The sequence below is a fragment of the Pholis gunnellus genome (assembly GCF_910591455.1).
Source record: "Pholis gunnellus genome assembly, chromosome: 9".
NCBI classification, from domain to species: domain Eukaryota; kingdom Metazoa; phylum Chordata; class Actinopteri; order Perciformes; family Pholidae; genus Pholis; species Pholis gunnellus.
In genome coordinates this window covers 17287394-17300488 of record NC_136535.1, presented here as the reverse complement: position 1 = coordinate 17300488, position 13095 = coordinate 17287394, and the positions used below count along the sequence as shown (strand labels likewise).

The window sequence follows — 13095 nt, the reverse complement described above, 5'->3', positions numbered from 1 at the left end:
AGTTAGCTGACAAAGGACCAGATGTATAAATATGAGCTGCACTTAATGTTTTTATAATAATTACAATGGATCAAATGCCCGCATGGATGTGAAAGATGTCGCACATACTGTCAAGCACACAGTCTAAGTCATATTACTAGTCATATTACACCAACTGGGTGACAGGCAGACCGATCTACATGTTAGTTTAATGTGTGTAAGAGAGACACATCTGATATTCCAGGATAAATCGTCTGTGGACATTGTGAATGATGGCGCTGGGCTCAACCCCGTCACAAAGGTGACACATCATCAAGTTTGTCATGATGACCCACGCAGCGATCACTCATCGTCCACACTTTTGTCACCATCCTGACCCTCTCCTCTCCTCTCTCTCTGCAAAAAGAACAGCGCAACAGTACAACACGTTCACTAATGAGCAGGGGTACATTTTAGTGGCAGCTAATGCAAGTTGATACTTGAGACAAAACATGAGACAAAACATGAACATAGCTCATCCCTATGAGGATGAGCTATTTCAGGCAGATAATGAGCTCTTATGTAATGTATTTTCAATAGAAAGAAAGTTGAATGAAGCTGAATCAAATGTCTCAAACACCTCTTTCTCCCAACTTTCTTCAATACAAATGTTTTAACAAGGCAATTAAATTATACATCGGATGTGCAGTCGGGCAGTGAGCACCGCTCACTGGATTTATCTGCTTCTGGAGTCTCTGGGTCACATCTGTCTGAGTCCATTATAGATAATAAAATTAATCTCTAAATGTCTCTCAGTGTGGCACTGTTTGTTTGAGAAGACAGGGATATATTAGCTTGTATCATTCTGTTATTAGGTCAATTACTGGGATGTGTGGTTTTGTTTTTCCTGCTAAGCCCAGCATTGTCAGCAGAGGACGCTCTAGGCGTTATACTTGGCATCGGTAGCTAACAACAGTAGAGTAGAACCGTCAGCGCGTGATGAGTGAGTTCAAGTATAAACGATACAGAGCGCTTCTGACCTCACCTGTATTTATATATTTCAGCAGGTAAACTGACTATATACAGAACTCTGGGAATAGATAATATGAGTTCACACTTAGTAACAACAGTAACGGAGACATTGAATTTGATTGTAGCCGTGAATCAGTTTTGGGTTTTGCCGAGCTTCTATTGTTAAAATGGCGGAGCTGATTGAAATAATTCTGCTAACTGAGCTAACAGACTAGTTCTGTGTGAGCTAAAGTCAGTTATATGTTTTACATATTTATGTTTGGTAATAACTGTGTGATGCATGGCTGATATGAGGGAATGTTTACAGCAACATAGTTTAGGAGAGAGCCAGTATAATGCAGGCTGTAGAGCTAATAATTACATGTATTGGAACGTTAATGCTAATCGCCGCTAGCATGCTAATGCTATAGCCAGTGTTATTACCTGTATGCTAACCCTCTAAAGTCATGTCAGAGAAATATGTTTTACGGCAGACGTTTTCAAAATAAGAGCTCATTTAATATTCACTGTTGGTGTTTCTTTATTGTCATTTCTGTGAGTACACTGGTGAAAGAAAACTACATTGAGTGATGCCGTGGGTATAAATACTGTTCAGTTTAGATGATGTTAGTTCATGAGCATAACTCATACAGGTTTTAAAGTAGTAATAATACAAGTGCGTACTAGTATACATAATAGAGCAATATTACTTACCTGGTGTTTTCATTTAAATTAGGTTTGTCCATTACTTACCCGTAAACCCTGAAAAGAAAGAGTTAATTGAGAGTCAAGCTAATTAAGCACTTTATCCTGGGAATTACAGAGAGAGAACCTGGGAAAAAAGAATTCAGATCGGTATTGAAAGTAATGTGTGTTTAAGGCATTTGACCCGAGTAAAAAAGAAATCAAATTGTTAGGAGAACAACACTAATAAAACTCATTTCAGCTAATTTACAAGGAGCTATAACAATAATTAGTTCTCAAAGGTCTCAATGCTAGAAACAAATTGCCCCGGCAGCTAACCAAGTGATTTGAAATGGTCTGTAACTAACTGGTCTTCTTGTCCCCTCAGGGCTACTTGCGTCCCCTCAAGCAGCCGGACAGCGGCTCCATAGTGGATCCTCTGCTGGTGGACGAGATGTTCTACCAGATCCCTGAGATCCTGGAGCACCACGAGCACTTCCTGGAGCAAGTCTCTGGCTGCGTCGGCCAATGGCACGATAGGCAGACCGTGGGACACTTCCTCATCCAATCCGTGAGTAGAGATGACAATAAGCGTCCTCTCCTGATATTTTTTAATGATAACAAATATAATTCATATGAGTATACTCTATGTGTTTACACTTTACAAAGAGTCAAATCAGGTTTGTTGCTTCCATGATGTTAAAGAGAACAAGTTACTGTGGAAAAAACAACTGTAACCAAGTGACTTTAGTGTCTCACTGAAGAGTTCTCTTCTTGCTCTCTTCTGTAGGAATGTATTTAGCATGTGTTAGCATTGTTAGCTCATGTATGCGATATGTAAAGTGAGTGTGTGAGACAGTTAACCTCCGACACTAGCAGTAAGGCTGGTGTTGTATGGAAGAGGCTCCGGAAATTCTAAACGTTGTGTTTATAATGCAAAACTATGAATTATAGAAATTCTGTTTAAAAGATGCAGTGCACTTTGCCCCTCTGGGAGAGTTTTATTGCTTCACTGTGTGTTTGTTTTTATTATCTCTGCAAGATAAGCTCAGAACAGAAGTTCAGCTCTGTAAAACGGTGGCTTTCTTTGTCATTATTCAAATACATACAAGTTTTATACAGGTTCTTGTACATATTTTGAGACAGTAGTTGATCAATCTGGAGGACTTGGCTTTGGGAACCGGTGGGTCGCCGGTTCAAGTCCCTGCTAGACCGGGCACTACAGAGCTACCCTTGAGGAAGACATCAGACCCCAAACTGCTCCCCTGTCTTACAGTAGACAATGACAATAGAAGTGGATTCATATTTATTGTTTTCATATTTATAAGTTATTATATTTTGAAGAGTTTTCTATAAATGTGACTTTTCTGATGTACTGAAGTGCAGCAGTCAAAGCAACTTGTACAGACACATAAATTGTATCTGACTACACGAGAGCTTAAATAAACAGTCCTTAAAAAGCATTATTGGACTGAAGGGAAGCTGTTTTTATTAAGAGACAGTTGGCAACACTGGTTTAATATTTTGTTTTCCCGGTGACCTCTTGTCGACCCATTTAAAGTTTCCCACGACCCGAGGGTGGCTCTGAACCTAGACTGCTTCAGCTGTAACGGCTATAACAGTTTACATGAAGTCAAAAGAAGCACATATTCCTGTTTCTTCACAGACAGACTTATAGACCACAATGCAGTGCGGCCACCGCTTTTGTTTTGTATTAGGTGGGGTGGAAAAAAAACTCACGCTTTTGCTATGTTAATGCTATTGTTATCCCGCTCAGCACCTCACAGCATGAATGAAGCAAACTCTCACTGGAGACACAAACTGTCACACAATGACAATGGGTCTAAGTGAAAAACGAGCAGTTAAAGAAGTAGATTGAGGAAAACTAAAATGTAACATTACCTCATCTTACAACAGTTCCTACGTGTTATATACATTGTGAATAGGAAAGGAATGGCAACAGAAGAACACAGCGGAGAGAGAACTGAGGTTGTTGCTCAGCTGTGGTAGAGCCTCCCCCACTGCTCACACTGAGCCTCACCCTCCCCCTCTTTGTCTCCCGCCGCTGCAGCTTTTCAGCGTGCAACAGCCTGCAGTGATCTCAGGCCTCGTTGGCGCAGTAGGCAGCGCGTCAGTCTCATAATCTGAAGGTCGTGAGTTCGAGCCTCACACGGGGCACTTGTTTTGGTTCAGCTGGATCCAGCGCATGTGCTGTGTCATTGTTTTACGGTTTGTACATATTTTGTACATATTTTGAGACAGTAGTTGATCAATCTGGAGGACTTGGCTTTGGGAACCGGTGGGTCGCCGGTTCAAGTACCCGCTAGACCGGGCACTACAGAGCTACCCTTGAGGAAGGCATCAGACCCCAAACTGCTCCCCTGTCTTACAGTAGACAATGACAATAGAAGTGGATTTGTGCATTTGTGGGAAATGTCCCCACACCAGGGGTATTTTACACTGCACTGAATCGGTTCTCGATGAACCCATTCTGTCCTCTCTCTGCTCTCTGTAATGACAGACGGTTAACAGACCGTTGATGATATATTTAACAGAGTGGCGGAAAAAGAACATTAGGTTTCACCGGCTACATGAAGTAGAGATGGAGAGCGTTCCTGTTCTCTCTCTGTCTCCTCTCCGGGGACAATTCCTCAAGTTGTCCTCAGATTTTATATCTCTGTCCTCTTACTGTTCCTCAAGACTAAGGTTACATCCGCACTAATACATTTTCGTTTAAAACAAAAAAAGGAAAGGAAAAGGAAAGTCCTCTGTTTTGTGTCCGTCCACCTCTTCAAAGACGTGCGCTCCGTATGGCGGATAACGCCGCTAGACACACACAACAGCTGCTAGTATAAACAACAAGGTCAGCATGCTCATAATCACGTATCCATGTAAATATAACGTGGCAGTCAAATCGATAAACAAGGCTGTTGTTGTTTGACACGTTGTGACTGCTAAGACCCAATCAAGTAGCGAACGCGGGTGTCCGCGTAATCGTTTCCAAACTTAGACTCTTCCGCCTGTCCACACTAGGAGGTAACCCCGAAGTCCGTATCCGTTGCTCTAAAACTCTGGATTAGTGTGGATACTCAGTGTAAACGTAGCAAAAGATGTGCGTTTTCAAAATGGAAACGTAGCAGTGTGGACATGGCCTGATAGAGGAGAGGACACTGGGAGATGGATGATGAAAGAGAAATGCAGAAGAGGGTCGGGTTATTTCATGACTCTGACGTAAAACACACATTGTGGATTATTACACCAGTGTTTCCCCTACCATGTTATTGGGGCGGCCCGCCCCCCCCTGAAGGACGAGTTAATTTAGCTTAATTTATTTACACGCCGGCATGTCACGTCTGTCACTACATGGTCGTGCGTTTTACAATTCCCCTGCTCTCTGTATCGCGCACGGCGGTGTTCCGCCCCAATCCGCGCACGATGCAACAGTCCCCCCCCCCCCCCCCCCCCCCCCCCCCCCAAGCATCTACGGCCCAGCTGTAAACCAAGGGGAAACACTGTACACTGTTCGTGCTTTCAGTCTCTCTATTTGTGAAACTAAAGCAGGTCAGCGTGAATCGTCTGTGTGTTTATGTGCATGTTTGATGGAGTGAAACAACTGTTATTCTATTCGGCGGCCAAAACAAATTGAAAACACCAAGGTAGCCTCTCCATTACAGCTCTCTTTGGCTTTATTATGATTTATTTACACAGTGACACATACAGCACATACTCAATGTTGACTGTTGAGAACATATAATTAGCTCCCAGTGAACCAAAATAGCAATGAGGCAAAAACAAACAACTGAAACGATTATTAAATTATCAAAATAATTCTATTTTTATTTTGTTATTGATCAATTAATCGATTAATTGTTTCAGGTCTACTTCCGGGTTCCCTCATCTCAAAATCAACGGGTTTTTGTTTTGATGTCTGAAATAAGGTCTGTGGTAAACACACAAGCCTCAGAGATAACACCTCGCTCTTGAATTATGAAGGTCTTGCGTGTCTTTAAAAGAGTCCGTTTCTAACAAGCGGCTCAATGAGTCAGCAAACGTCGTCACACAGACTCGTCCGCCTTCACAGCCTGGCTGTATATTCTCACTCTCATGCTGTAGTTTGTCTTTAGCCTAACGTTGTCTTTTTACTTAAAAATCATAAAACATGGCGTTCATTTGTGAAGATTATCTGGCTGAACAAAAAGTGTAAATATCATAAATATTATAATCCAATAATAATCCCAAATCCCTTTGGCATTTTGAAGGGAAACGTGTGCAGTGGTAACATAGAGGTTGACCTGCTGTATAATCCTCTTACCAGCACCTCACATATTCTTAATCAACTTTCTTTTACTAACAGAGTTGTGGTTTAAACGTTGAACAAGCCATCGTCACATAAAAGTTCACGCACAGTAACTTAAAATGTGCTCTTCTGCTTTTCCTCCAGTTCTCCAAAGAGACGCTCGCTAATATGTATTCAGCGTACATCGACAACTTCCTCAATGCCAAAGATGCTGTGAGGATTGCCAAGGAGGCCAAGCCAGCGTTTCACAAGTTCCTGGAGGTGAGTGTTCGACAGGACGTCCCGTTTGCTCCGGGCAGCTGCTCTCGTGTGTGTGTGTGTGTGTGTGTGTGTGTGTGTGTGTGTGTGTGTGTGTGTGTGTGTGTGTGTGTGTGTGTGTGTGTGTGTGTGTGTGTGTGTGTGTGTGTGTGTGTGTGTGTGTGTGTGTGTGTGTGTGTTTGGAAAACTGGCAACTTAGTCTAGACGTTTTCCTCGTCTGGTGGAAGAGCCTTTAACCAGCTTTCAGAGCATGAAAGCTTCTTTGTTGTCCGTATTTGTCAAATTGTGTATATGCTAATGTGTGTGTTTCCTGTCTTGTTCCTCCAGTTTGTCCAAGAAGATATTCCTGTTTTTTTTGGAGAAATGTGATTGTTCTTTCTCTGCAGGAATGGATATACATCCACCGTATTTAGACATACTGGCTTAAAATCAAGTTTTTGTGCTAATATTCTCATTTCTAAATCAGATTATGTCAAATTTAATGCGAGGAACTGTTTTTCTTCCTCTGCGCTCTTTCAGTAAATATATATATTTTTTTATCTTTCTGGGTGTGGAATAATAAACAAGGACTATTTACTGTCCCAAATCATCTCTTTAAACCAATTCAACCAGATAAGTTGTCTTAAAAACCCTGGAATATATTAGCAATATGTCCAGTTAAACATGGTAGACCACTCTTCACCAGAAATGCACGTATGGGGAATAACGCCACAGACAGAAGCGCCGATGCAGAAATTGTAATCCGGCACCACAAAAAGCTGCCATGTCCTCGTCCTGTTCTCAGTTTTCAACCACAGAGAGCTTCATGTTTTTCGAGTGGACCCACATCGCCACCCTGTGGTGGAGACTTGAATTGCAACACATCTCGTTACTTGTGCTTACTCGTGTCTCCATCCTCCTCCTTATCTTCACCCCCCCCACAGCAAAACATGCGTGAGAACAAGGAGAAGCAGGCTCTGGGTGATCTGATGATCAAACCAGTCCAGAGGATTCCTCGATATGAGCTGCTGGTGAAGGTGAATAATCCTAAAAATATCACTGCCTCCTTTCTGTATTCTTCTTAAGTAGCCTCATCCTGTGTTTAGTGACGAGAAGCTCATGTAGAGGCCGATTAATTCATTTGTGTTTGTTTTGTGTTCAAGGACCTGCTCAAGCACACCCCAGAGGATCACCCGGACCACCCGTACTTACTGGACGCCCAGAGAGACATCAAGCGATTGGCTGAGAGGATCAATAAGGGGCGTCGCTCCGCTGAGGAGGCGGAGAGGGAGGCCAGGGTCATCCAGGAGATCGAGGCGCACATAGAGGGAGTTGAACATGTGAGATCTATACATCACAGTAAAGATAAAACTCAAAGCAGACTGTCCTCTTGGTTAATTGATTCATTTGACGTCACAGGATATAAGAAAATGTTATGGTATATTAAGTGATGCTCTGTGTGTGTGTGTGTTAGATTCTGAACCCCCAGAGGAAGTTCTTGAGACAGGAAATGGTCATGGAGGCGGTAAGAAGTACTTTCTGAGTTGTATATAATATTCTATTGAAAGTGATCCAGAGCCCAAGTTGAGATTGTCTGAGCTTCTCTTTTCTCTCTCTCTCTGTAGAAGACAGTCGGTGGGAAGAAGGACCGTTCTCTCTTCCTCTTCAGTGATCTGATCATCTGCACCACTCTCAAGAGGAAGTCTGGCTCGTTAAGACGCAGCTCAATGAGCCTGTACGTGACACACACACACACACACACACCATCATAATACAGTTTCCAAACCACACTGCCCCCTGGTGTTGTACAATAGGCCACATTTGTCCTCATTTTTTCTTTCTATCTCTTCTTCTTCTTCTTCTGCTCTCTCTCAGATACTCTGCTGCGAGTATGATTGATACCTCCAGTAAATACAAGTTCCTGTGGAAGCTTCCCCTGGAGGACGTGGAGGTGGTGAAAAGTAAGGCTCCAGCTATCGATGACATGAAACACATAGGCTTCCTGCCTTGTTTTCTTCATCATGATGGTGTTTTAATTTGAAATAAATCTCTGCTTTAGGCTCCACTCAGGCAACAAACAAGGAGAGCATCCAGAAGATGATTAGTCGATTAGACGAGGATCTCAGCACTCTGGGTCAGATCAGCAAGATGTCTGAGACCCTCAGCTTCCCACATCAGGTACTGTAGACCGACACACACACAAACCATGTTTCCCTGTGTCTTCACTTCTGTTTCTGAGTGGCTTTATTTATTTTGATCTGTCTTATTGTCTTCTGTTCTATGCTACGACATCTAACGGTCTTTTTTTCTTGCTGTTTCCGTCTCTCTCAGTCCCTGGACGAGGTGATAAAGGACCTGATGGCGTCGGTGCACAGGGAGCTGTCGGAGAAGCAGTCTCTGGCCTTCAGCATGACCTTCCTGCCCACGAAGCTGGAGTTCACCACGGCCTCCGCCGAGAGCAGCTTCGTCTTCGAGTTCACTTCGCCTGACACGCGCTCCAACTTTGAACAGGCCTTTGAAGACGCCAAGAAGAAGTTAGGTGAGTGAAAAAGGGAAACGTTATTTCCTGTCGTGTAGCTTGACAAGTACAGTAGACAAGAGATAGCAGCAACATGTGGATGCCATGGTTTAATTTCATGTCAAGTTGGTTTTATTTATATAGCCCAATTTATCACAATTTTGCCTCAAGGGCTTTACAATCTGTGCAGCATATGACACTCTCTGTCCTTTAAGTAAGAACTCTCAGATCAGCTGCAATAAGCACCTTCAATTATTGTTGTTTCCGTTTTCTCAACTGTCAATGTGCCGTTGTGTTTAGCAATGAATAAGGACCAGTGGGACCCAGAGTTTCTGAAGGCTATTCCTATTATGAAGACGCGCAGTGGAATGCAGGTGAGAGCAGCAGAGAGTATTCTGTGTTTACATATATGAATGACTTAATACCCGTAGACCAGCTCTCTTTACAAATGTACAAACGTAATCAAAGCATCGTTGTTTGTCTCCAGTTCTCGTGTGCCTCTCCCAGCCACAGCTGTCCCGACAGTGGTTGTGAGGTGTGGGTGTGTAACAGTGATGGATACGTGGGACAGGTGAGAAACTATTGTTCTAACAGTCCTTGTGCTTTCTAGTGGAGGGGAAAAAAAACAACACAATTTAACAGTTGCAGTTAAAGCTTGACTGATGATGATGTTTTCTCTCTCCAGGTGTGTCTGTTGAACATCAAAGATGAGCCCACAGTCGAGGCCTGTATCGCCGTCTGCTCAGCGAGGATCATATGTATCGCTGCCGTACCCGGACTCAAGGGAAGGTCAGTACGCACACACACACACACACACACACAATTGCATAAAAACAAAATGCTTAATCTGCACCTGCCTGGTTCATTGATTCTATCCCTGACTTCATTTATATTCTGTACCATGAACCGATGACTCTTGACCTCGTAGGGAGCGTGGATCAGAGCCCACTCTGGCCACAGCCTCCGCAGCAGCGGGTCACACCCAGCAGCAGCTCCACATATCTATCTGTCAATCATCTCCGGAGCTGACGGAGCAACCCACAGGTTAGTCCATGAGGGCTTTACAACATTAGCTGCTATAGTATAATCCTATCTTTCTCTATTATTGGCCTGTATGAATGGCATTGACTTGTATTCTTCTTGTATACACTGCAGTTTTTCGTTTGAATACATATTTTCACTATGAACTGATTGTTTGCAGGACCAGGGGCGGAGCTTGTTCCTTTTGACAGCGATGACACGGATGACGAGGATTCACCCAGCCCCTCCTCTACTCTACAGAGTCAGGCCAGTCACTCCACCATATCCTCCAGCTATGGCAGTGAGTAAAAAAACAAACACTCCAGTCTCACACACACACACACACACACTCTCACACACACGTACTTAAACTCTCATTTCCTCCTCTAAGATGACGAGGGCCCCGGCTCCAAGGACATGGCCACAGAGACCACCAGCAGTGAGGAGGAGCAGGAGTTCCCGGTGGCGAGCTCCTACGGAGCCCCCGGGATGTTGGGGGTGGGCGGAGGAGGAGGCCGCGGCAACACGGAGAGCGCCATGGACGGCCGCGCCATGCGCCGCTCCTCTCGGGGCTCCTTCACCCGGGCCAGCCTGGAGGACCTGCTCAGCATCGACCCGGAGGCCTACCAGAGCTCAGTGTGGCTGGGCACAGAGGATGGATGGTGTGTGATACACACACGTACACACCGTAAACCTTCGGGCCAGATTCAAACTTAACACAAGTGGAGTTATGACACTTCAGATGACACATGATGCACATTAATTAACATAGAAAACGTTGGTTATTAGTGCACTGATTTCATCACCTAACGTCCTATCATGCCTCTGTTCCCGTTAGCATCCATGTGTACCAGTCCTCGGACAACATCCGTAACCGTAAGAACAGCATGAAGATGCAACACTCAGCCTCCATCCTCTGCATACTGTGAGTTCCCTTCTTTTCCACCACTTTGCCTTTAAAAAGTAATAATAATAGTGGAACTTATGCTGCTTCAGACAATAGAAAATGTGGAGCCACAAGCTATTTGTTATCTCATTCATTGTGTGCTTTACTTGACATCCCTCCTTTTCTTTTTCCTCCTACAGGTATTTGGACAACAAAGTGTTTGTGGCGTTGGCCAGTGGAGAAGTGATCGTCTATCAGAGGGAAGCAGGTAAGACGGGGGCGGGTGGAGCAATTTTTGTTTCTGTGGAAGCTGAAGCGTTTTTCTGAACATTTTCTTTAAATGGCTGCTACTGGGAGTGCTGACATCATCGTTATTCCAGCTTGCTTCAACCACTTAAATATCAAAATGATTCATGTTTCTGTATCCCCCCCCCCCTCTTAATCTCAACCTGCAGGTAGTTTCTGGGACCCTCAGTCTTCTCAGACCTTAGTTCTGGGCACGCCCAGTAGCCCCGTCACCAAAATGGTTCCCGTGGGAGGAAAGCTTTGGTGTGGCTCACAGAACAGAGTGCTTATTATCAACACAACTACACTGGTGCAAGAGGTGGGTAGAAGGATGGACCAATGTGTGTACGGGTGGGTGATGGACAATGCAGACAGAACAATCACTGTGTGTGTGTGTGTGTGTGTGTGTGTGTGTGTGTGTGTGTGTGTGTGTGTGTTCTCTGGCTCTCAGCACTGGTTCCAGGTGGGCACAGACAGCAGTCGGTGCGTGACCTGCATGGTGGCGTACGGTCAGGGTGTGTGGTTGGCGTTGCAGGGAAGTGCACAGGTGAAGCTCTACCACGCTCAGACCTTGGAGAGCCTGACGGAGGTGGACGTGGCGCCTGCTGTGCATAAGATGCTTGCAGGTAATGTGTATACATATTATGTTTCTTATTGTGGACAGCAGCTCATATGCAGGGGCTTTATTTCTTTATTCTTCTGTCTTTAATCCCCAATTTAAAATGTCTTCCCTGTCCTCTATCCTCCCTCATTCTCTTTTTCTCTCCACTGTCTTTCTCCTCACTTCATCCTCCCCCCTCGCCAACACCCCATTGTCTCTCTTCTCTCTCTCCATTCAGGTGCAGACGCGATCATCCGACAGCACAAAGCCGCCTGTCTGAGAATCACAGCGTTGCTGGCCTGTAAGGATCTGCTGTGGATCGGCACCAGTGCAGGTAAAAACATCCCAAAATACATTAAGCTCGATGATTTCACCGAAGTAGCATTTAGTTTCACTCACATACGCCATTCACATGCAAACAGCATGACTAAAGTCATAATGGATATGTCGTATTTAGTGTTTATTTTTGCAAGGGTAGAACTTGGGAATTTTGTTCGTGCACCTTTTTTAAGGAATTCCTTCAAATTTGTCACAAACACGACTGGTTGGCTGAGAAATACAACCGCGAAGGTGTTAATTCTTTCAATAAAAAGAAAGTGTGTTTTAAGATGGTGTTCTTCTGCAGGGGTGGTCCTTACGCTGGTGATCCCGGCAGTGAGCTCGGGAACCGGTGCCGGGACACTGAAAGTCCCCCAGGTGCCGATGGGCTCGGCTCACGGACACACGGGACACGTTCGGTTCCTCACATCCATTGAACTACCGGAAGGGTTCGACATGAGCTTCCCTCCGACAACAACTGACTCCACAGGTAGTTAAATGCTTTTTTTTATTTGATCTTTTATGTGCACTCTCGTCTACTTTAGCAGCACAAGAATTGAACAACTTAACCAAAGTTGTATCATCCCTTTAATCCCCTCCTCTCTGTTTTTTAGGCAACCAATCTCAGAGCAGCACAGTTGACGGGAACCTCCAGAGGCGGGACTCGGCGCGGCGCCGAGCCTCGGCCCTCATCCCGTCAAAAACCAACCATCTGGTCATTTCCGGCGGCGACGGCTACGAGGACTTCCGACTCACCAATAGCAGCGAAACGGTGGGACGGGACGACAGCACCAACCATCTTTTGCTTTGGAAGGTCTGAGGCGATCGACCCCCGGTGTGAACAACCCGCCCCAACCTCCTCCGCACAAGCTCCCGCCCCCTCCACATCGGACTCGTCACTTTTTTGGTGTTGCTGTGGTCGTCTGCTCAGTTCCACCAAGTCTCTATGTGCGTATTTTGGCTGCCTGGACCTTTTTAATGAGTATGATCACGTCAAAGCCAGTGTTACCGTGTTGATGTTTCTGATGGTGTGCGTCGTTGCTCTCCGAGTGGTGTCCGTGCGTTTGCATTTCTTTCTTTTTTTTGGCATCTGCAAATATTGTCTAGAAAAGCGTTTTTGAAACTCGAGTCTTCACTGAAGGAGACAGAAGAAGAGACAGAGAAGGAGGAAATGAAACTTTCACACGTGGATGTATGGTTAGACTGAAGAAGAGGACAGGAGGTAGAAACAGGGACGTCTGAGTGAAGCATGTACATCAACCCTTTACCCCATCGTCACT

The 13095-nt window shown here is 44.7% G+C and overlaps 1 protein-coding gene across 1 annotated transcript in view; it reads left to right on the top strand.

Annotated features, from left to right (window-relative positions):
* The window catches only part of arhgef17 (Rho guanine nucleotide exchange factor (GEF) 17), a gene marked incomplete at its 5' end in the record, with an annotated part of 52746 nt that extends 39651 nt beyond the window's left edge, over window positions 1–13095 (top strand). The window contains 22 exons of the mRNA XM_079165757.1: window positions 2042–2224; window positions 6095–6211; window positions 7132–7224; window positions 7351–7527; window positions 7662–7712; window positions 7813–7922; window positions 8063–8148; window positions 8247–8365; window positions 8519–8726; window positions 9006–9079; window positions 9193–9276; window positions 9391–9494; window positions 9634–9749; window positions 9907–10026; window positions 10117–10387; window positions 10564–10650; window positions 10812–10879; window positions 11067–11215; window positions 11348–11522; window positions 11736–11831; window positions 12123–12305; window positions 12430–13095. Of these exons, the coding sequence (XP_079021883.1) occupies window positions 2042–2224; window positions 6095–6211; window positions 7132–7224; window positions 7351–7527; window positions 7662–7712; window positions 7813–7922; window positions 8063–8148; window positions 8247–8365; window positions 8519–8726; window positions 9006–9079; window positions 9193–9276; window positions 9391–9494; window positions 9634–9749; window positions 9907–10026; window positions 10117–10387; window positions 10564–10650; window positions 10812–10879; window positions 11067–11215; window positions 11348–11522; window positions 11736–11831; window positions 12123–12305; window positions 12430–12635 (2877 nt within the window). The 3' untranslated portion in view covers window positions 12636–13095. The remainder of the gene's footprint in view (window positions 1–2041; window positions 2225–6094; window positions 6212–7131; window positions 7225–7350; window positions 7528–7661; window positions 7713–7812; window positions 7923–8062; window positions 8149–8246; window positions 8366–8518; window positions 8727–9005; window positions 9080–9192; window positions 9277–9390; window positions 9495–9633; window positions 9750–9906; window positions 10027–10116; window positions 10388–10563; window positions 10651–10811; window positions 10880–11066; window positions 11216–11347; window positions 11523–11735; window positions 11832–12122; window positions 12306–12429) is intronic.